General features: G+C 49.2%; 1 protein-coding gene across 3 annotated transcripts in view; it reads left to right on the forward strand.

Moving 5' to 3' along the window:
• The window catches only part of TRAPPC10 (trafficking protein particle complex 10), an 89,030-nt gene that overhangs the window by 34,196 nt on the left and 33,034 nt on the right, over positions 1–21,800 (forward strand). Inside the window, exons 4-8 of one of the 3 annotated variants that reach the window (XM_038581612.1) lie at positions 238–434; positions 5,135–5,330; positions 7,434–7,545; positions 9,882–10,129; positions 21,100–21,246. In XM_038581612.1, the coding sequence (XP_038437540.1) occupies positions 238–434; positions 5,135–5,330; positions 7,434–7,545; positions 9,882–10,129; positions 21,100–21,246 (900 nt within the window). Of the gene's footprint in view, positions 1–237; positions 435–5,134; positions 5,331–7,433; positions 7,546–9,881; positions 10,130–21,099; positions 21,247–21,800 lie in introns of those variants that run through there. The other 2 variants (XM_038581613.1, XM_038581614.1) reach the window with 2 other exon arrangements.

The following is a 21,800-nucleotide window of genomic DNA, read 5'->3' on the forward strand; positions in this document are numbered from 1 at the left end:
AAGTCCCAGCTTACCCCGTGGCCTATGTTGCTGTGGGTAGGTCTGCCTCGGTCTCTTCCTCTGAGACATTAGGACCGTCTCCTGTCATCGGGGCAGGTGGGCATGGGGCCTGGCGTGCAGTGTCGCAGCTCCCAGCGAGGTCGTGCTGTGGCCGATGTAGCTGTTAGTGGACAGCTCGTGCTGTTGCACTGAAGGGCGTTGATGAACTTTGCTTCACAGTGACTTATTTGTTTTTAGGATACGGAAGTGTATAAAGCTACGGTAAAAGACGACCTTACCAAGTGGCAGAATGTTCTGAAAGCTCATAGCTCTGTGGACTGGCTGATAGTGGTAGTTGAAAACGATGCCAAGAAAAAAAACAAAACCAACATCCTTCCCCGAACTTCTATTGTGGACAAAATAAGGAATGATTTTTGTAATAAACAGAGTGACAGGTAAGTATACCTTGAATTTTACCCCATTGGCTGACCCCTGGGTGATAGAGATTACTAGGAGTAGCCCAGGTCACCGCCTCCCGGCCTCCCGGGTAACTGGCTGAAATGCTGGAAGTTGTAACTACGGCGGGAGAGACCACACCGGGGTCCCCTTGGAGGATCCCCTGAGCGTGTTAGTGCAGCCGGGGCTTTGGGAAGTGTCGTCCTCGTGGACAGCAGGGTTCCCTGCATGCACTTTGTGAGGGCGCCATGTGTTTCATTTACCTTCGTATCTATCAAGAGTTCCTCAGAACCAAGATTCTAAAATGCTGACTTAATCTTCAGAATCTGTAGAAGGGAACCTTGAGGGTCTAGTGTCGGCATCCCTGCGCGGACTCTACTTTCCCCTTGCTTCTCTCTGTCTGGCCCTGTTTTGTCTCCTGGGGGGGCAGCTCGCCTCCCTTCTCTGCTGTGAGGCCTAGCTGGGCAGGCCGGCCTACCTCCTGGTGCCCGGTGGTGGTGTGCTCATTGCCTTAACTCCCCCCGGGTCCTGGGGTCTGGTGCTGGGCGTGGTCCCACGGGGACACAGGGCACTGCTTCACACCCACGTCGCCACACCCATGGCACCCCGGCAGTCAGTGCTCAGAGCATGACAAGAGATTGGAGCCGGGGGCTCGGCTACCGAGCAAAGGGTACTGAGGTGCTGGGGATGGGCTCTGGCGGAAGGCCCGGGTATGTGGCCGGGAGCATGACTGACACTGTCCTGTGCTGTTCTCATTCTGAGACCACATCCTGTGTCGGGGCCACCCAGTAAGTTGACAGTTCTTCAACTTAACTGTGGGCTTCCTTTTAATGTTCCACATGGTTCTGGACACAGAGTAATGTTCAAGCTTACTTTACTTATAGTTTGAAATAAATGTTAGATTGTGGAGCTTATGGTTCATCTTAGAGAAATTTCATGGCATCTGGACTTGTGGGACTTTTTCCTAAGGCCTGTTATTCATAAGTTACTTAGCCTGAAGGAATCAGCTTCGCATTTCAACAAGGTGCCCCTTGACTGAGTGTCCTTCCTGTGTGGTTCGGGAATACTGCACACTTGTTCTGGAAAGGAGGAGGAGCAGCCGCCAAGAGGCTCTGGGGTTCCTCGGGAGGGTGGGGGGGTGGGCAGCACGGGGTAGCGAAGGGGTGGGGAGTGGTGACTGGCGGCCAGACCTAATGGCCTCTTGGTCTCATTTCAGTGTGATTTTATTAAGTACATAACCTGGGACTAATGGGGCATATTAATCTAAACCTGTGACATGTTTGAAGTGTAAGATTTTTTTCAAAGTGCCTGTTGATTCCTTTTAAGTCTATGTTTTAATTTTATCTGACAGCTTAAAGTGTGTTCCTGCTGAGTCCATCAAAGCCTAGCTTGTTTGTAATGAGTCATTCTATATCCATACACATAAAATCTAACTTACTAAAATTTTTGACATTTCCTCTCAGTATATAAACATGCCTTCCAGCATTTAGATTTTCATTAATTTGCAAGCTCCCTTTAACAAATCTGTACTTTATTTTTTAAAGAGTGGGGTCAGATTTATATATATATATGAGTTTGATAACATCCGTATCAGCAATTGTTTTATTAGCTGGTGTGATTTCTGGCCTTTGGAAATGATGGTGCACTTGGCCATGGGGAGGCTTACTGGTTTAATTTTAACCTTGTATGTAATTTGTGATTATAAACATTGCATGTTCATGGTAGGGTTGTAAGAAGAAGGTAATGAGTAAAGTGAAAATAGATCTTAGCTCTTAGTATTTGGTGTGTATGTTTCAAACTTTTTCTCTTTATGTGCACACAAAGAACACGTGTGTGTGTGTGCACAGTATACCATGCACAATGTTTCATACTTGCTTTTTTGCCCTTAATATGTTATAAAAATGTTTCCATGAGCAATAGGTGTATTTCTCCGCCATTACTGCCAGTGAGTGTGTAACACTCCCTAGTGGTGATGTACTCGGTCTTTATCCAGTCCTCTGCTGGATGGATGCGTTACCACTTAGGATGAACAGCATTGGAAACATCTTTCGAGCTTGGATGTTCTGTATGTCCTTAATTATTTCCTTAGGGTACATCCCTAAAAGGAAAATTGTGTGGCCAAAGGTTCTGTGCAATTTTCAGGCTGTTGGTGAGTATTGCTGTCGGAGGGCTGCCCCGCGAGCTGCCGGGGCTAGTGGTGGCCCCGTGACGGGTGGGGCCGGGCCCCTGCCTGTGGCTGCCCTGGGCACAGCGCCGCCCGTGCTTGGGGGGGACCCTTCTCTGAGCAGGGTTTTGGGCTCTCCCTTCCGAGTGAATCATCCAAACTTAATGCGAATTTCTGAAGCATGGTTCTTTTTTGTTAGATATATATATATATATATATAAAGATCTAGAAACAGTAGAAGTTGCAGGGCATAAGAAGGGCTAGAGGACTTAAAGAACATGGGGTCTGCTGGGTAAGCACCGGGTCACGGGACACAGAAGGTCTCAGGACGCTTCCTCTCCCTTGCACCCCTGTGGCTTCAGGGGAGAATTCTGTGTCTGGGCCGGAATGAGTGGCGGTGATGTTCAACCTGGAGGACAGCTTAGGGATAAACGGCCCGCCGATAGGTTCCAGCAGCTCCTGGAGTGAATCAATGCATGTTAGTCCTTTGGGGCGCTGGGAGAGAGCTGGTGGGACCCCTTTGTTTTCAGGGGAAGAAATAGCACCAGGGGGCGGAATGTCTGGAGTTGAAGCCTGTTACCGGTTTTTAAATCTTCTTGGTACTCATTGTTCAACTGGTGGATCATCTGGACCATGGGCGGCTGCACATTTTTTGTCTTTTGTCCACCAATTTATAATTCCAGAGATTTGGCTCTTCCTCCAAAGGGTATAATGGGGCACAGAGACTTAGAATCTGTCCAGCTTGCTGCTTGCTAGTAATCAAAGCAACATATTTACTGAGGAGAAATATTGAAGCTCCAGCATTTTATTTTATTTTATTTTATTTTATTTTATTTTATTTTATTTTATTTTATTTTATTTTATTTTAATTATTTTTTTTTATGATAGTTACAGAGAGAGAGAGAGGGAGGCAGAGACACAGGCAGAGGGAGAAGCAGGCTCCATGCACCGGGAGCCTGACATGGGACTCGATCCCGGGTCTCCAGGATCGCGCCCTGGACCAAAGGCAGGCGCCAAACCGCTGCGCCACCCAGGGATCCCAAGCTCCAGCATTTTAAAATTATTTGAGTTCATATTAAATAATTTTCTTTGTAAATTATTATTACTGAGGATAAAGAAATCCAGCTCTTCCAATCTCTTAGATGGACACATTGCCTTTTCCAAATCCATTGGAAACTTGGAATTTTATGCCTTTGATATTTCCATACCATAGTATGGATAGTCTTTTACTTTACTTTTCTTTTATCTCTCTCTCTCTCTCTCTCTCTCTTTTTTTTTTTTTTTATTCATGATAGTCACAGAGAGAGAGAGAGAGAGAGAGAGGCAGAGAGACAGGCAGAGGGAGAAGCAGGCTCCATGCACCAGGAGCCCGACGTGGGATTTGATCCCGGGTCTCCAGGATCGCGCCCTGGGCCAAAGGCAGGCGCCAAACCGCTGCACCACCCAGGGATCCCCTTTTTTCTCTATTCTATTCTATTCTATTCTATTCTATTCTATTCTATTCTCTTCTAAGTAGGCTCCATGCCCAACATGGGGCTCAAACTCAGAGCCCTGAGTTCAAGAGTCACGTGCTCTACTGACTGAGCCGGGCAGCTGCCCCACAGATACTCTTTTTGTAGTGAAATTATATCATATCTATGTGTTAAGACACATTCTTGAAGCTTTTATTATGTTTTTAAAGATTATTTACTTACTCATGAAAGACACAGAGAGGCAGAGACACAGGCAGAGGAATAAGCAGACTCCCTGCAGGGAGCCCCAAGAGGGCCTCGATCCGGGTCTCCAGGATCACACCCTGGGCTGAAGGTGGCGCTAAACCGCTGAGCCACCTGGGCTGCCCTCTTTAAGCTTTTATTTATGAATTACCTATTAACCCTGCTCTTGTGGAGCTCACGGTCTGGGCTCTGGTGGGAGAGATAGGTCTACAGAGGGGAAGGGTGTACAGCCTGGCACCTGCCGTGGTGGTGGTGCGATCACAGTGAGGCCCAGAGGGCAGAGCAGCGGGGGAGAGGTCCCATGAGGACCTGTGTCAGCCCAGCCGGGTTTGGAGAGTGAATAGGAAAGTGCTAGATTTAGAGAGCAGAGCTCGAGGAGTTGAGTGGGCTCGGCTGGATGGCGAGGCTGGGTCCCCGCTGTCACCACCCTCACGTGCTTGGTAGTAACTCAGCCCTGGCCTGTTGGTTACAGGGAAGCAGAGAGGTTTCTGAAGGGGGCTGCGTGGATGAGGTTTGGGGGCCAAAGGCGACGTGATTGCCCTACTCCACAAGGAGCCCCGGAGGCCGGCTCCCACTCTCTTGCCTTCTCTCCCTCCCCGCTGCCCATCATTCTGCAGCACAGACAGCTCGTGGGGCGTTAAGCCAGTTGATGATGAAACCTTTCCTAACCTAGTTTCTCACCACCTGCCTGCTGTTTGTCACCAGTGGACAAAGGAGGAAGTGGGGCAGGACAGCAGTTGGCCGTGCAGGGAAGTAGCAGCCGCGGGCCATGTGCTGTGCTTGGGGAGGATTTTCAGACCGTCCGTCCGTGTCTCTGCAGGTGTGTCGTGCTCTCTGACCCCCTGAAGGACTCTTCTCGAACTCAGGAATCCTGGAATGCCTTCCTGACCAAACTCAGGACATCGCTTCTTATGTCTTTTACCAAAAACCTAGGCAAATTTGAGGACGACATGAGGACCTTGAGGGAGAAGAGGACCGAGCCAGGCTGGAGCTTCTGTGACTATTTCATGGTCCAGGTACGTGACTCAGCGTGCAGCCACGCAGCTTCCTCTTTCTCTTCCTGTCTCTGTAAGTGAGGCGGGTTTTTTGTGGTAATTCTTAACTGGCATAGTTTTTAAAACCAAAGGACAACACACAGTAGCTGACAGCCGTTTCCTTCTCTGGGCTCCCCAGGCAGATCCGAGGTGGCCTCCTGGGTGGTTCTGTCATCAGCTCTCCTGCTCCTTCAGAGCTTGGCATCTGGCTTTTTATGAAATGGCCTTGTCCTCAGAGTAATTTGGGTTTTGTTAGTATGTTGGGCCTTCTGGGCATCTCCCATGGAAGTGACTAAGGCAGAGAAGCGCTGGTGGTGGTGACAGTCCTGAGGACGGAGTTGCCTACTACCTGCATGACACCGTGGGTACATTGTGACTTCCTGGGGCCATTTATTTCCTCTGTGGTTTTATTCTATGGTCTTGGGTTCCAATAAAGACAGTCTTAAGCTAGTTTCCAGGGGACCTTTCTAACCCTGCAAAGAGTGACAGGAATGATACCCTTAGGCTTCATTATTCTTGTTGACTATATTTGACTGAAAAAAACCTAATTTTTGTGTTTAAATTGCACTTATATGTAAATTACTGAAGAAATAATGCACCTTGAACAAATGAGAGACCAGTTCTGATTAGAAATGTTGACCCTTATCTCAGACTGTTGCCTGTGTCTTAGTGGTATTTGGGTGACTGGGTGCGTGTAAGGGGATTGCACAAGTCCACAATTCACTGTAGGGTTGAATTGTTGCAAACCTTTCAGTGGCCCTGTCACTTCACCTTTCAAACTTCTTAAACTTGGTTCCTAAGAGTTACAAACAAGGAACGGGGGAATCCGAGTGAACCCTGTGGGGTGGGATTGGAATCTGAGATATCCGAATGAAGCCATGGATGGATAGATGGATGGATGGATCAGAAATACAGACACGTGTGTGAGGATTATATGAATGCATATATTTCCTTTGTCCTCTGACAGGGCCTAGAAAAAAAATATTTCTCAGTAATGTAAACACACTTAGTGCCAAAATCTTGGTTTCTAAACTCCATTCTTAGTAACAAGTGCCAGGGCTCCTTCTAGAAGTGTTTGATTCCAGGGATGGGGTAGGGAAAATACAAGATGGACCAGGAATAGGACTTAGCAGAAAGTAAGGAAGCACCCTCAAACAAGCTGAATATCCATTAAAAGAAAGTTAACACTGGGCAGCCCAGGTGGCTCAGCAGTTTAGCGCTGCCTTCAGCCCAGGGCGTGACCCCGGGGTCCTGGGATCGAGTCCCACGTCAGGCTCCCTGCCTGGAGCCTGCTTCTCCCTCTGCCTGTGTCTCTGCCCCTCTCTCTGTGTGTGTGTGTGTCTCATGAATAAATAAACCTTAAAAAAGAAAAGAAAAGAAAGTTAACACCACCTAAAGGAGCCTCCTCATGGCCATAGCTGGAACAGTCTGTACAACGATGGAACTGGATTTTAACCATGGAATACAATTCCTATCCATGAACCCTCATAGATATAGATAGTTGGTTAGATTAGTAAATGGAGGAGAAGGTTCAGCTTTTCCATATAGAAGAATGCCAATTTTATTTATATTTTTATTCATTTATTTATCTATTTATTTATCTATTTACCTATTTATTTATTTGAGAGAGTGAACGTGTGCGTGCACAAGCAGCGGGAGAGGGAGAAGCAGGCTCCCCACTGAGCAGAGAGCCCGATGCAAGGCTCAATCCTAGGACCCCAGGATCATGACCTGAGCTGAAGGAAGATGCTTCACTGACTGAGCCACCTGGGTGCCCCAAGAAGAATGCCAATTAAAAAGCATGTGTCTGGGAAGGCAAGGGCAGTAGCAGAGATAGAGGATGCCCAGTTGTGTCCCTGCTGCTGAAGGGCCATGGATGGTTCCAGGGGTCATAGAGGCCTTTTCCTACTTCTTCTGGCCTCCTCTGTGTGCATTTCTACATGTTGACACTTTAGGTCCTAAAACTGACTTTTACTTAGTATAATAGAAATGTTACTTTTAATGCTGCAACTTTAATAACTATGTGTTGTTTCAAAAAGTTGATTGACATTTTTGCTTTTTAAAAACCTTTTGTTTGGGTAATAGGAAGAACTTGCCTTTGTGTTTGAGATGCTGCAGCAGTTTGAAGATGCCCTTGTACAGTATGATGAACTGGACGCTCTGTTTTCTCAATATGTTGTCAACTTTGGTGCTGGGGGTGAGTAGTCCACTTTTGGAAGCAAATTCTTTCTTAGTATAGCTTTTCCCACTTGTAAATAGTCTGGAAGCTGCCATTATTTATTTACCTAATGATTAAATCACCTTTTGTGGTTTTTTGCAAATTATATGGGATATATTCTCATGGTTCTAATAGGAAATGATAGGAGAATTAAAAATTAGTCACTTTCACTGTTAGAGCATCTTAAGAAAGCATTTACAAAGAAGGTATTTTTCTGGTATAAAGAGTTGTTTATACATAACAGCTGGCCAGTTATGCTTCTAATTTCCGTGCCTCCTTGCTAGCGTAAGAGTGGGAATCGTGTACTTCTGTTGATAAGCTGTCTTTGTAATATTTGAGTGCTCATTGCAGAATTTTAAATGGCACCATTGTACATCTTTTTTTAAATTTTGAAGTCTTGAATTATTTTAGAAGTGTGAAATTAGCTCAATGAAACCACATACAGAGAAAAGAGTTCGTAATCATTCTCACTGTTTTGGTTGATACTTATTTCGCTAGAAATGACATCGTATTATATAGATGTTTGTAGCTTCTTATTCTTATTAACAGCCCATCATGGACATTGTTCCAAGTTAACAGATCAAGTTTTCAGTTATTTTTGCTGTGGATTCATTCATTAATTCAACCATCCCTTGATGTTGGACTTTTGGGTTGTTTCCATTCTGGCCACCACACACAATTGGGTAATTGCTAGGTATTCTTTTTGAAAGAACGCTAAAGTTTCTGAAGAAAGGAATGATTTCAAGGAATCCTAGTGCCTACTAGAAAACCTGTAGGAAGATGAGTACTGGTACTTAGCTTGGGCACTGTCTTCTAGAAATGATGATGAATGGCACCTATTGGTTCTCTCTCCAAACCAAATTTAGGAAGCTCAGAGGTTGGATCTCTTACTTTGCTAAGATACAAATGTAAACATAACCAGAGCAAAGTATTTACTAATTAAATTTTAAAAATTTAATTTTCATCTCCATATTGTACATATTTAGATATCTTACATATTTCTTACATCATATTTCACATAATTTCTTTGTACACTCAGCTTTTAAATAAATCTTGGATAAATTAAAACCCAAAAGTATGCCTGGACCACATTTTGCAGGTGAATGTTAAGATTGTTCATTTTTGTTCATTCATTTCACGGATGCTTATTGAGAACCCTGTATGTACCAGGCACAGTTCTGAATATAGTAGGTAACAAGACAAAACCTCATCCTTCATGGAGTTTATGTGAAAGGGAAAAGAGTAAAGGAATAAAAATCTTCAAGTCAGGTAATTGTAATGAGTACAGGCTGTCAGAAGGGGTTGTGGGTGAAGGGGCAGAGTGTGATGGTAAGTGCTAGGTGGTCTTAGTGTGGTCCGAGAGGTTTGAGTAAAATGTGAAGGGGAGCCAGGAGAATGCTGGCCAGGGGGCCGGACAGAGGGGCCTGCTGGTGTAGGCACCTCCCTCAGTGTGCACTTGAGCAGTTCTGAGTATAAGTTCTGGTCAGTAAAGGGTAGTTGCACTTGGCATTTGAGATGTTTAGTAACATCAGTTTGCCAATATTGAGTTGCTTCCTGGTGGGAATGCAGCATGATGAAATGGTACAACAGCTCTCTTTTGAAGTGAGAAAAATAGATTAAATTTTTGCCATATGGGTTGAATGACTAGTTATCGTGGGCTTTTAGGCTTACTTTAAGGCCATGCTTGAGTCTGGAGCTATAAGTTAGAATTGCGGAGCCTAGTTAGAAATTTTTGACAAGCAAGGATGTTTCCCTCCTGCTTCCTGCTACTACTCTTTCCTTGTACCTACTGTCCTTTCCTCTAGGGTTGTGATTCAGGTAGCTGACATGGTTGAGTTAGAGACAGGCATGAGGCTTCAGTAAAGAAGGACAGGGTAAGGGAGGCAGAAAGACCACATCATATGAACAAGCTAATGTCTGGCATGCAGGCAGAGAGGAGCTGGCCCAGTATGCTCCGGCCTTGTGCCTTCTCTCAGACCTGAGTACGGAGCCTAAGGTCTCCCTGACGCCTTAGCCCGCCAGGGTGCAGTTGCATCCCGACCTGGTCATGACCCCTGGGCATGGTATGTTGGTGTGCCTCATGGTCTTGTGCTCATCATCGATTGCCACGCAGGGGTGGGACTACTCGTGGCTACTGCTCTGTCCCCCCATCACGAGACTGTTCCATGCTAGTGTAAAGGGGGCGGGCCCATGGCTAGGGACTAACTGGTTGTTGGGCCACCTGCTGGTACGTGAGTTCTCACAGCCCCGAGTGGGAATCTCAGGAAGGTGAAGTCATCTGTAGTCAGCGCCTTTCATGATGTGTGTTTGTTTAGATGGTGCCAACTGGCTGACTTTTTTCTGCCAGCCGGTGAAGAGCTGGAATGGATTGATCCTCCGAAAGCCCATAGATATGGAGAAGCGTGAATTGATACAGAGGCAAGAAGCCACCCTGTTAGATCTGCGCAGTTACCTGTTTTCTCGCCAGTGCACCTTGCTCCTCTTCCTGCAGAGGCCGTGGGAGGTGGCTCAGCGCGCCCTAGAGCTGCTGCATAACTGTGTGCAGGAACTGAAGCTCTTGGAAGTGAGTCTCCCATTTTCCCAATTTACCCGTTTCTTCATTGTTCAAACAGATAACTCTGAACCTTGGATCCCAGGCATTGAACTGTTTGGGCCGGAGGAGAGGGTTCTCTTTTTCTCAATGTCCTTAATTGTTAGCATATGATTTGTATAGCTACTCTGTATGTTGATTATTTAACTGTTCAAAAGTGTCATTCCTGCTGTCAACATTGGGGAGTTCATGTTGGCCCAAAGCAAGACTCTTAGATCAGTTTCTTTATGTAGGTTCTGAGAGAACTTTGGCTCATTCCCTGAGGAAGATCGCTCACCTGCCACACACGCAGCATGAGGCTTTGTAGGCGGACCTTTGCGTGATTTCAGAACCACTTTTTTATGTTGCATGTGAACACGTGGATAACAATGTCAGTGACACACAGCAAGCTGTGCCACATTAATCAGTAGCATGAAGGTTCAGGAAGGTACTTTACAAACGTGTATGCATGTACGTTTGAGTGAAACCCGTTAGTGAGGCTGTATATTGTGCGTCGATTGTGGAATATTGGCCTTTGAGGATCGATTCCCCCCAGGGCTCCTGCACCCTTACTGCTCATAAAATCATACACGTTTTGGTGAAGTCAGGGACCTTTAATGACTAACTAGTCTGCGGGGGGAATCTCACCTTTTTTGTTTCAGTGATGTCTTTACCTAGAAAGGGGCACAGATGCACATACACAGTGTCACGTATCATCTAGAGGGTTCATGGACACCCCTACCTCCCCCACCCCATTCCGCGGTTAACGACTAGCTGAGCGATCAACTCCATTTTACAAATGAAGAAAGCAGGCCCAAGAGTGACTAGGTGATTTACCCAGTAACCAGTCACAGAGTCAAACCCTCCACGCCAGACTCGTGTTCTTTCTTTCGTGCCTCCTGCCAGCGCTCCCAGGGGCACAGTTCTAAGAGGTCCCCGAGTGTAACCGTACTGCGTTAGCCAAACCATGGTGGAGGCAGTCCCCCATAACATAGTCACTTTCCTCCTCTGTACCCCAGGATACTGAGGAACAGGCTCAGCACTTAGTTTAAAGTGATCTTAAGAGATTAAAATTTTTTTTCTGACCTAAATGAAGAGAAATTATCTTAATTTCTAAAGGAGAAATCCCTAGCCTAGCTGAGAAATCCCTAGCCTAGCCACAAACTCATGAATGTAAGAATTTGTATCAAATTATTATTCTTGCCTAGGTACTTAAACAAATGAGGGAAGATCCTGCCTTCCGTCCTGAAGTGATGATCCTTTAGCTCCCATCTTACTGTGTAGACCTGGGTGATCTGCTTTGGCTGCTCCGATCTGGCTGTACACAGCGGGGGCTGTGAGGCAGGGCACTCTGTGTATGTGTGTGCCTGCACACTTGGCCCGATTTAGAGATCCTGTCAGGGGTTGGAGGAGAGCTAGGGTGTGCAGTAGAGCCCAGGTGGTTCACACTTAGCGTCTGCAAACTGTGCTAACCCCGGGAGGGTTCATTAGCACGTGCTTGTGAGGCTCAGGGCGCGGGGGAGTTGGGGGATGCTGGGCCCCACCTGTCACCAACTGCAAGATTTAAGAATCTGTCCGAAATTCTTGCTCTTGCCTCCGGAAGTTGACTAGTCAGAGCCTCGTGGCCAACCTGCAGAGGAGAGGAGAGGAGATGTTGTCAGTGGCTGCCGCTCCTGGGGAGGGGCCTCTGGCCCTGCAGGGAACCACTTCCTGCCACTCCTCCAGGCTTCTGGAAGGCAAGGGAGCCTGTGGATGTGTTACATACAGCTCCCCGGATCTGTGAGGCCAGCCTAGGGGAGCAGCGGGGAGGCCTCTTGCTCTGACGCCAGCACACAGGCGTCCTCGTCCCAGCACAGATCCCTTCTCACGCCGGCACCCACACGGTGCGAGTGGGCTGCATGGGGGCATGCGAGGTGTCCCACTCGTTCTCAGCACAGCACACATGCAGCAGCATCTCCTGCCCACCGTGGCTTGTCTCTGAGTCCCTGCTACCTCTGGCCATAGTAGGAGCGCATGGAAACAGGTCGGTTACTGCCCTTCTGGCTGGAAAGAGAAGCATGCAAGGAGCAGGTGGTGTGGACGCTTCCTGGGAAATGCTCCTGCCTGCAGGTCAGTGTGTCGGCATGAGGTAGTTGGATCCTCTGCTCCCGTCCTCTGGTGCGGGAGTGCGCTGCGGGCTTTCCACGGGCGTGGTGGTGTGGTGTGCACCTCGTGTCCGTTACACTATCCTTTCTCCTGGTTGTTTTCTGAGTGAACGGGTCATCCTTTGGGCCGTTCCTCGAGGGGCTGCACCCCCACTATGAATCACGGTTATTGTACTTTGTACTTTTCTGGTTCTGCTGTGTGCTGTGGAGATGAGTTGACCAGAGCGGAGTTCAGGGTGAGGACATACTACCCACTGTTTGCTTTCTCTTTCTCTGTTCTGATGACCCAACTTCTCGTTCGCTGTTCTCTGCTGTTCTCCTCATCCCCCCACTGGGGGTGGGGTGGTCTGTGACTGTGCCTTTCTTCTGCATCCTGCCACGTGAGTGCCGTGGACAGTAGCTGGGCCCCAGAGGCGTGCTGCGCCCCATGAACTGCCCAGGGCACAATCTGCTGACCTCCCTTGTGCTCTGCTTGTCCCACAGGTGAGCCTGCCCCGTCCTCCAGGGACACCTCCTCTCACGTGTAGTCAGCACCGATGTGAACACCGTCCCCTTGCAGCCCTTTGCTACGAGCCGCTTTTTTGTCCTCTCTGCTGTCCCAGCAATTTTTTTTTTAAAGATTTTATTTATTTATGCATGAGAGACATATATAGAGAGAGGCAGAGACACAGGCAGAGGGAGAAGCAGGCTCCACACAGAGAGCCCGACATGGGACTCGATCCCCAGTCTCCAGGATCACATCCCGGGCTGCAGGTGGTGCTAAACTGCTGCGCCACCGGGGCTGCCCTGTCCCAGCAATTTGTAATCTTGTCGTTAGGGGTTCTTTGTGCAGGTCAGCTTTTAGGAAGACAGTTCAGCTTGGAGGCAGGGAGAGTGGGCTCTGGAGCCGTAGGGCCCACACTCTGGCCACACCCCGCCCTGTGCCTCCCTGCTGGGGACCGGGGCTTGTTTACTTGCCCCTTTGGGCTCCCCTTCTCCGTCCAGGAGATGGAGGCAGACAGTAGCTGCCGTGTGGGTGCTGCAGACCCGCCAGGTAGCAGGTGTCCAGGGAGCTGAGTGTCAGCCCCCCGAGGTGCCAGTCAGGTCTTAGTGTGACCCTCCTGTTAATGTCTTCTCGAACATTTCTTTCCAAGGATGGAGAGCCCATGCGAACATGTGTGTCAGCATTATCCTAAGGCTAGATGCTACATGATACCTGAGGCAAAAATTATTCTCTTTGCCTTCTTATCTCAGGTTCTTTCTGGAGGTTGGTTTCTGGCGGGGTGGGGGAGGGTGTTTTGTCTTGAGTAAAGTTTTCAGTTGGCAATTATTTGGAAAAGTGTATTCTTACAGTTTCTTTTAAATTTTTGTGGAAACTTAGGGAAAAGACCCTAAATTATTTACATTTTGTATACATTTAGTTCTACTATAAAAAATAGGCTCATTTCCTGGTGTCTGGGCTAGCTTTTTGGTGGGGGTGTTTGGCACATTTATATCAGCAGCCAGAAGCTATCATGGAGCCATGGCTTCTGACACAGGCCCGAGGGGGCTTGAAATGGTGCCATCCCAGGCTGTGCTGACGGAGAGGCCAGGAGCTCAGCCAGCTTGCAGCCTGGGTCCGTGTGTAGCTCTTGTAGCTTTGGCTTTTGTTCATCCTTTTAAGCCTGTTTGTGCATCTCTAATTGTGACACTTCTTGAGCAGAAAATGCTATGTCTGTTTGCTTCTGTGGTTTGTAAAACATGTCCTGATAACCTCCTGGTTGATTTATCCGTTGATCTGAAGTGTCTTCTTTGAGACTGGGAGGCCACACGCTGGCCAGATGCCATGGGAACAGAACAAGCCCCACCTCTGTAGTGGGACCTGGAATTCCCGTGCCAGGGGTGCCACTGAAGAGCCTTGGGCCAGCACGTCTGATTGAAAATGTGTAAAAATGGAAATTGTACCTACCCTGTACAGCTGTTAGGGATTGAGGCGTAACATCCGTAAAGTAGAGCAGTTCTGTGTGAGCTCAAATGTCTTTCCACAGAGTATTTTTTTCCAGAACACTTAAAAAAATTCCCTCCATTTATGAAACATTGAATGTATTGTTTATATGAATTTGGAATAAAGATAGGTATACAGAAGGAAATGTCATCGCTTATTCTAACAGCAGGTCCCCTTTTGGGTCTGTGGCCTGTCTGCAGAGGAAGTGCATTCATTCAGTCAGTCCTGTTAGGAACATTTGGATTGCTCAGAATTATTTGCAACTTCATCAGTGTGTATTTTTGTTTATCTCTGTATGTGATGTATTCATTCATGTTGAACTAGTAGCTCGGGGACATATGGGACATACATGTTTTTTTTTTATTTTATTTTATTTTTTTTAAATTTTTATTTATTTATGATAGTCACACAGAGAGAGAGAGAGGCAGAGACACAGGCAGAGGGAGGAGCAGGCTCCATGCACCGGGAGCCCGATGTGGGATTCGATCCCGGGTCTCCAGGATCACGCCCTGGGCCAAAGACAGGTGCTAAACCGCTGCGCCACCCAGGGATCCCCATACATGTTTTTAAAGCTTGTATTTATTTATTTTTAAGACTTAATGTATTCATGAGAGACACACAGAGAGAGAGGCAGAGACACAGGCTGAGGGAGAAGCAGGCTCGCTGTGGGGAGCCCGATGCGGGACTCTGTCCCAGGACCCTGAGGTCACGCCCTGAGCTGAAGGCAGATGCTCAACCATTGAGCCCCAGCAGGTGTCCCTTAAAGCTTTTAATATACATTGTCAAATTGCCTTCCAGAGAGATCGTCCCATTTTTCAGTTACACTAGCAGTGCCTGTTTCCCTGCATCTTTGGTAAGAAAAAAAAAAAGTAATGTGCATATATTTTAATCTTTACCAAATTGTGAGACTATAAGGAAGATATTTTCTAGAAGGTCATTATATATGTTATAATGACTTCCCAAATGATTTTTTTAAAACATGTGTCCCCCTCAGTACTGATTCAGTTGGCAGACAGGGTCGACCAAGAAGCACCAGGATCCCAGAGGAGCCACTTGGTCTGGAGACTGGCCAGAGCCAGGCACAAGAGGCCATCATAGCCAGGCCACCAGTTTGCAAGCAGAGGCTGCATGTAGTAGAAGCTTTTGGGCTAAACTAGATGAAATAGAAAAGGCGTGCCTTCCAGGCTGGCCACTGGGATCAGTGTTCTGAGGTTCGGGCTCAGCTGAGGACAGAAGCCAAGGCGTAACTGAGGAGAGTGGCTTATGGTCAGTGAGTGCTTGCTGTGGGGCTCCTGGGTAGGCAGGTGGGAGTTGTTGGCGTGACCTGGAGCCATGAGGACCTGACGTGGAAGAGGAGTAGGAATGGACAGGAGGACAGGTAAATGGTGGAGGTGTTGCTGAGGAGGAACTGGAGAGGGTTGGTGGCTCTCAGGAGGAGAGAAGGGTGGGAAGCATTCGGGAGCCAGTTGGTTGCCCTCAGGACACTGGTAAGTATGGGCTGGGGGCACGGCGCACAGACGAGGAAGAGCAGGTCCCTCTTGACCCGAGGAACCCACAGTCGAGTGCACCGAGCCGGCCATGGGTATGGAGGGTCAGCAGTGTCGCCAGGCGGTCAGAGGAGAATGTTCGGGTACAGAAGGTGTATCAAGGATGCAGAGGTCCCATCTCTGCACAGAGGCTTCAGTTCAGTTCAGGGAACATTTCTGTGGCACCTACTGTGTGCTAGGGAAGGTTTCTAGAGGTGGTTTTGGATGATGTATGCCAAGCAGGCATTTATTCTAGGCACTGCATTTTTAGCAGAGAACAAGATAGACCCGACCCTATCCTGGGGAGTTTACATTTTAATGGAATGAGTAGGTTGGGTGAGAATTCGCCAGGTAGATGTAGGCTTGTGGTGGCAAACGCGAGAGCAAGTTTGGGGCAGAGAAAGTTTTAGTGAAGGGAGCATAAAGGAGCTCAGTCTTGCGGAACTTAGGGGGTGAGACAGGGTTTGCTGGTGAGGCTACAGAGCGATTGGAAGTGTTTGTATGTCCTCCCGAAGCCTGGGTTTGGTTCCATAGCCTGGTAAGGAGCCGTTGTTGGATTTGAAGTCACGGTGCCATGAAAAGTGTGGGACCTGCTGGGGCAGAGGGCAGATGGAGGCCCACAATTAGATGGAGGCAGGAGAGCCAGGGACCAAGGCATTAATCCACTGGGGAGGACAGCGGTCTGAACTAGGGCAGTCGGGGTACATTTTAAATAAATGGATTCAGGAAAAATTTATTCGTTGAGTCTATTGAATATCTCAATATATGTAAAAGTAAATCTCGATCTCGTACCAGATACAGTTCCAGGTGGAGTTTTGATCTAAACATGAAAGATAAAGAAGCTTCTAGGAGGGCATGTGGGAGACTATCTCCACGACCTGGAGGCTAGCAGATATTTCTGACACAGGACCAAAAGGCAGTGACCGTAAAGGAAGAGAGTGTGGGACTGGACTACAGGGAAGAGGCGCGCCACGGCGTGGATATGCAGGCGGGACGGGCTCTCCCCTAGACAGCGTGAAGAACTCTTGCGCATCAGGGAAAGGGACTGAGCCATCAATAGAAGAATAGGCCAAAGAAGCTCTCCAAATGGCCACAGAGCACATGGACAGGTGCTTCATGTCCTTAATCATAGCGAAGGGCAAACTAAGTCTGCAGTGGAGGCCAGCACAAGCCCGACCATGGCCACCGTCGCAGGGCTCCACCCGTGGTAGCAAGCAGGGGGGAATGAGCTCCTTGGTGGCCGAGGGGGTGGCAGTCTGCGCCTGCACCGTGCAGAGTTGTGTGGCAGTACCTGTTGGAGCCAGACATACACGTGCCCGTGAGCCAGCTGTCCCGCCCTGGGTATCTCCACACAGGGCCACACGTGTATCAAGAGACAGGTGCAGAAATGCTTGTGGCAGCAGTATTCATAATTGCTGGAAATGAAATAACCCCGATGCCCATCACGTACCAGGGGTACTATCCTTGTGGTCCGCTTGCACGGCGGCCTAACAGACAGCAGTGGAAACGGACGGACGGCTAGCGGACCAGAGGAGCGAAGAAGTTGGACACCGAAGAATGTAGACGTTTTGCTTCCATGTACACAGCATTCAAGATGAAAGTTGTAGCAGCCTGTTGTGAGGCGTCTGGCCAGGGCTGGGTTTGTGAAGGGGGTGGCTACCAGCGAGCTGGACGTGGGGGCGACTGAGGGAGGGGAGTCCTGGGGGCAGGGGCTCCAGCAGGAGGCCAACATGTGCCGGTTCCTTATGATGCAGTGTTTCTCAGTGTTTGGTCTTGGAAAACATGAAGGTTTAACAAGAGAAAGAATAAAAAGAATGCCTTTAACTGTGGGCTTAGAAAACGGTAAAATGGCTCTTGGAGTCAGATACTAGAGGTCTTAGGAAAGGAGGGGGTTTCAAGAAACTAAAGCAGATACGCGGGTATCCCCAGTCCTCAAAAGTTCGTTTTACACCACTTCACCTTTACAAAAGACCTGCATTCGTACTTGTTCGCATTAACCAGAGAAAATCCGAAGAGGATTTCCACTTTTAGGGAAAGAAAGGGAAAAGGTGAAAACAGCGTCCAGCAGCCATCCGCTGCACCCCCGCAGCTGTCCCAGGAGACCAGGACTCCTCCGAGGGCCATGAGGCCTCCTGAGAGCCCTAGTCTTGGTCTCCCTGCCCTGGTGCCGCGGGCCTTCCTGTGGGAGAGGGGTACCCGGTGCTGCCCCCTTAGCCTCCTGTGTGGATTGGTGTACAGGGGCGCTGGGGAGTCTTGGTGTTGGAGAAGGCTTCCTCCCCCAGAGAGGCGGGCCGTATCGCAAATAGCGTTCTCCACAGTAGCCAAACCCTGGAAACAACCCAAACGCCTGTCGACAGGGATGGATTAATAGACTGTGGCGTATTCGTAGACGGGCGTAGGGCCCGGCAGTGGAGCCGAGCTGCTGACAGGCCCCGCAAGCTGGGATTGTGGCCACGAACGGATGGGCTCGTACCGGGCGATTCGGTTTGTGTGAAGTTCAGCCGCCAGTGCCAGGGCAGGAAGGGGTTACTCTTGAGGGTGGATTTTGACCGGGAAAGGGCGCTTGAGGGAACCTTCCAGGGTAATGAAGGTGATCTGTTCTTGATTTGAGTGCTGGTTGCAGCTGTAAACATTCACGGAGCTCTAAAGTTAGGATTGGTGCCCTTTCCGTCTCTCACTGTGTGTATGTGTAACTTCTTTTTTTAAGGCAATGAGAAGAGGAGGACTGTAATTATATTTTAAAGATTTCTGAAAGTCTTAGGTCCGCCACTCCTGAAGTTGGGGCTGCCGTGGAGCCCAGCTCTGTCAGGCCTTGGAGTGTGTAGAGGGCAGTCGGGCCCTTTGGGGTATTGGGCTTTGTTTGGAAGCCAAGTGGGACAGACATACACACACACAGCAATGTCAGAGGGCAGCGCCCCGGGAAGCACCAGGTCTGGGGTGCTGTAAGATCCCGCGGGACGTACCGGTACTACACGGATGTCTTGCAGTAAAAACTGCCATGGCCTGTGAAGGAAGGTGCAGGAAGCTGCGGTAGTTTCTTCCACTAACCAGAGCCAGTTAGCACGCGGAGCTCTCGAGCAGAGCTTGGAGAAGCCGAGCAGCGGCCAGCGAGCGGTCACCCCGGGGTGGCGTGCGTCCCCAGACGAGGGCCAGCAAGGCGGCACCAGCCAGGGCTTGAACCAGCAGCATGTCCAGGGAGTAGGATGGACAGAAGCCCCTGTGCTCCTTGGGGTGCGGCCGCCTCCAGAGCCTCGGGTGGGAAGTCAGAATGGCCGTGGGGCCGTGGGGCCTCTGGGTGCACCTTCTGTACGGCGCCAGGGCTGCTGCGCGCCAGTGCTGCTGCCTTCTGTGCACCGGGTTTCAAACTCACCAGGGTGGTACTTGTCCTTGGTGGAGACAGAGGTGCCTCGGGAACATCTGTTCATGGTCTTTCACAGAGGAGTAGCTTCTCTCGTGCTGCGTGCCGCCCATCTAGTCTGCTCGCGTCCGGGCCTGCTGTCGGGGCTTCTGTCTCAGAAGCTGCTCTCAGCTCCTGCCTGCTCTGATCCCACGAACCTGCCTGTCTGCACCAGGCCCCTCTCAGTGCCCCCACCAGCCGCTCTCAGTGCTCCCCCCACAGCTCCTCAGTGCCCCCCCCAGCTGCTCTCAGTGCTCCCCCCATAACCCCTCAGTGCCTCCCCAGCCACTCTCAGTGCCCCCCAGCCGCTCTCAGTCCTCCCCACCCCACAGCCCCTCTGGGTGCCCCGCCCTGCGGCAATTCCCTGCTGACTGCTGGGTGTTCCCCTTCCCTCTCTGGGTTAATCGGGGTCAGAAGCCCTGTGGATAGCCATGGTGCGTCCCCTTTCTTCTTGCTGACAGACAACTAGCGTGTGCCTGAGGACAGGTGGCATGTTCAACAGAAGTTTCCACAGAACGGGTGCCCATGATGGTTGTGTCTTGTGAGGTGATAGTACCAGCGTGTGCGGCTTGGAGCCAGGAGGGCCGCGAGGCTGGGTCAGCTGTCTGAGAGCCCAGCCTGGGGTGACTGGCGAGGAAAGGATGCGCCCTGTGCAGGCTGCCCAGGATGCGTCCTGCCCAGCAGCTCTTCTGTGCGCCCCTGGCGTGTGGTCCATTCTCTAGCCAGAGGAGCTGCTGACGCTATAAGCGGTTTCTATGTCAGTTTTTCTTCTCGAAGGAGAAGAGTTGTTTATCTCATTATGCAAAAACTGGGCAACTTAGCTTCTATGGGAACATTAGGGGGACTCTGGTTCTTTCCAGTTGGTTCCAGGTCCTTGTATTTGAGCTCAGGGTATATGGAAGGAGTCTTTTGTGTCGGCATTGGGCAGTCTCCCTCATCAAGGGATGTACAATTACCTCTGCAGTTCCGATTTTTGAATAGTACCAGTTAACAGATCTCACCCAACTGGGGTACCAGTTGGAAGATCCCTTAGTTGTTAGTGCCACCAGGAAAACAGCCCCGCCAGCTTGAAGTGTTAGGATGCCGTTGATGGTGAGACGCATTCCTAGTTCAAAGATGCTTGAATGTGGGGAAAAGTGCATCTTAGAATGAGTCATACATATATGGTAGATGCTTTTTGCATTTGTGATGATATAGGGTTTACTTGATTGGTTTTGTAATGGGAAGGCTCAGATATATGCAACAGTAGAGAGGATAATGTGGTGAGCTTCTGGGTCTGCCATCACCAGCTACGGCAGCCACCCACCCACGTGTCCCATTCTTTTCTTTATCTGTGTCCCTGTCCACAGTCCCCTGGGTTATTTTTAGGCAGATCTTTGACATCATGTTTTTCTTGTGGGTAATAAGAGTTCAGAGAGTATCTCTAAGCAACAAGAGCTCTTTTTATGCAAACATAATCTAACACTTAAGAAAAATGAATGAATTAAATAATTCCTAAGTATCACCTGTTGTCTACTTAATGCTCAGATTTCACGTATTGAGCATGGTCTTCCTGAAACGGAGCTTGGTGCTCACCTGAGGTCCTCGCTTCCACCCTTTCTAATGTGTGTTCCTCAAACTTAAAGTGGTCAGAGTCAGCCTTTTTGTTGCCGCCTTTTCCTAATAAGCTTTTCAAAATATATTATTGGAAGTTCTGTCCCTCCCAGGACTCTCCTTAACACTGGAAATACAAGACCAAAGACTGTGTTTGGATGTAGATCCCCACTCTCCTCTCCAGAGGCGTGAACTGATGTGATTATTTTCACGTCCCGTTTCATCCTCCTAGCTGTGTGGACGCAGCATTGGGTTGGGTCGCTGCTGGAGGGACGTGGTAGAGTGTGGGGTCTGGTGCCTTCCCCAAGCTCTGTCCTCATGCCCGTGCTTGTACCTTCCAGGTCTCTGTCCCGCCTGGTGCTCTGGACTGCTGGGTGTTCCTGAGTTGCCTCGAGGTGCTGCAGAGGATAGAAGGGTGTTGTGACCGGGCGCAGATTGACTCCAACATTGCCCACACCGTGGGTTTATGGAGCTATGCCACTGAGAAGGTAACCGCCCGAATGCAGGCGTGGCTCTTGTTCTGCGCTGTGCCTCTGGGGTGGGAGGATGGAGGAAGCTGTCTGGAGAAGTGTTGTTCACTTAGTCATCATATGGGTGATTCTAGTCACTTTGGGGTGTGTCCATAGTGATGCACAAAATGGTTCTCTCCTGGTGTCACTCTTCAGCATAGACCACATCCTTGCCCTGTTTGTGCTGAAGATGTTCCACACCAGGAATTGGGGGAGGGGGGGAGTGGGGGGGTACAGAGAAGGGTGAAGTGTGTAGAAAAGCAAGGGGTTTTTGTGACAGTGATTGATGGTCACCCCGTGTGCCCGCTGGGGTCAGGTTGCAGGTGTGGATGGGGCGGGAGGCCTGGAAACTTGGGACAGTGCAGGTAGGTGCGTGGCACAAGCTGAGGACTGCCAGCCTGAGAGTCACTCAGAATTACCACGTGCAGGTGTGAGGTCGAGATAGGTTTTTATGTTCAGGTGAGAATTACTTACATAGGAAAGCTCAATTTCTTCTAGAATTTAGTTGGATTTTAATTTTTTATATTCAAATT

This window comes from Canis lupus, chromosome 31 (assembly GCF_011100685.1).
Source record: "Canis lupus familiaris isolate Mischka breed German Shepherd chromosome 31, alternate assembly UU_Cfam_GSD_1.0, whole genome shotgun sequence".
NCBI lineage: Eukaryota > Metazoa > Chordata > Mammalia > Carnivora > Canidae > Canis > Canis lupus.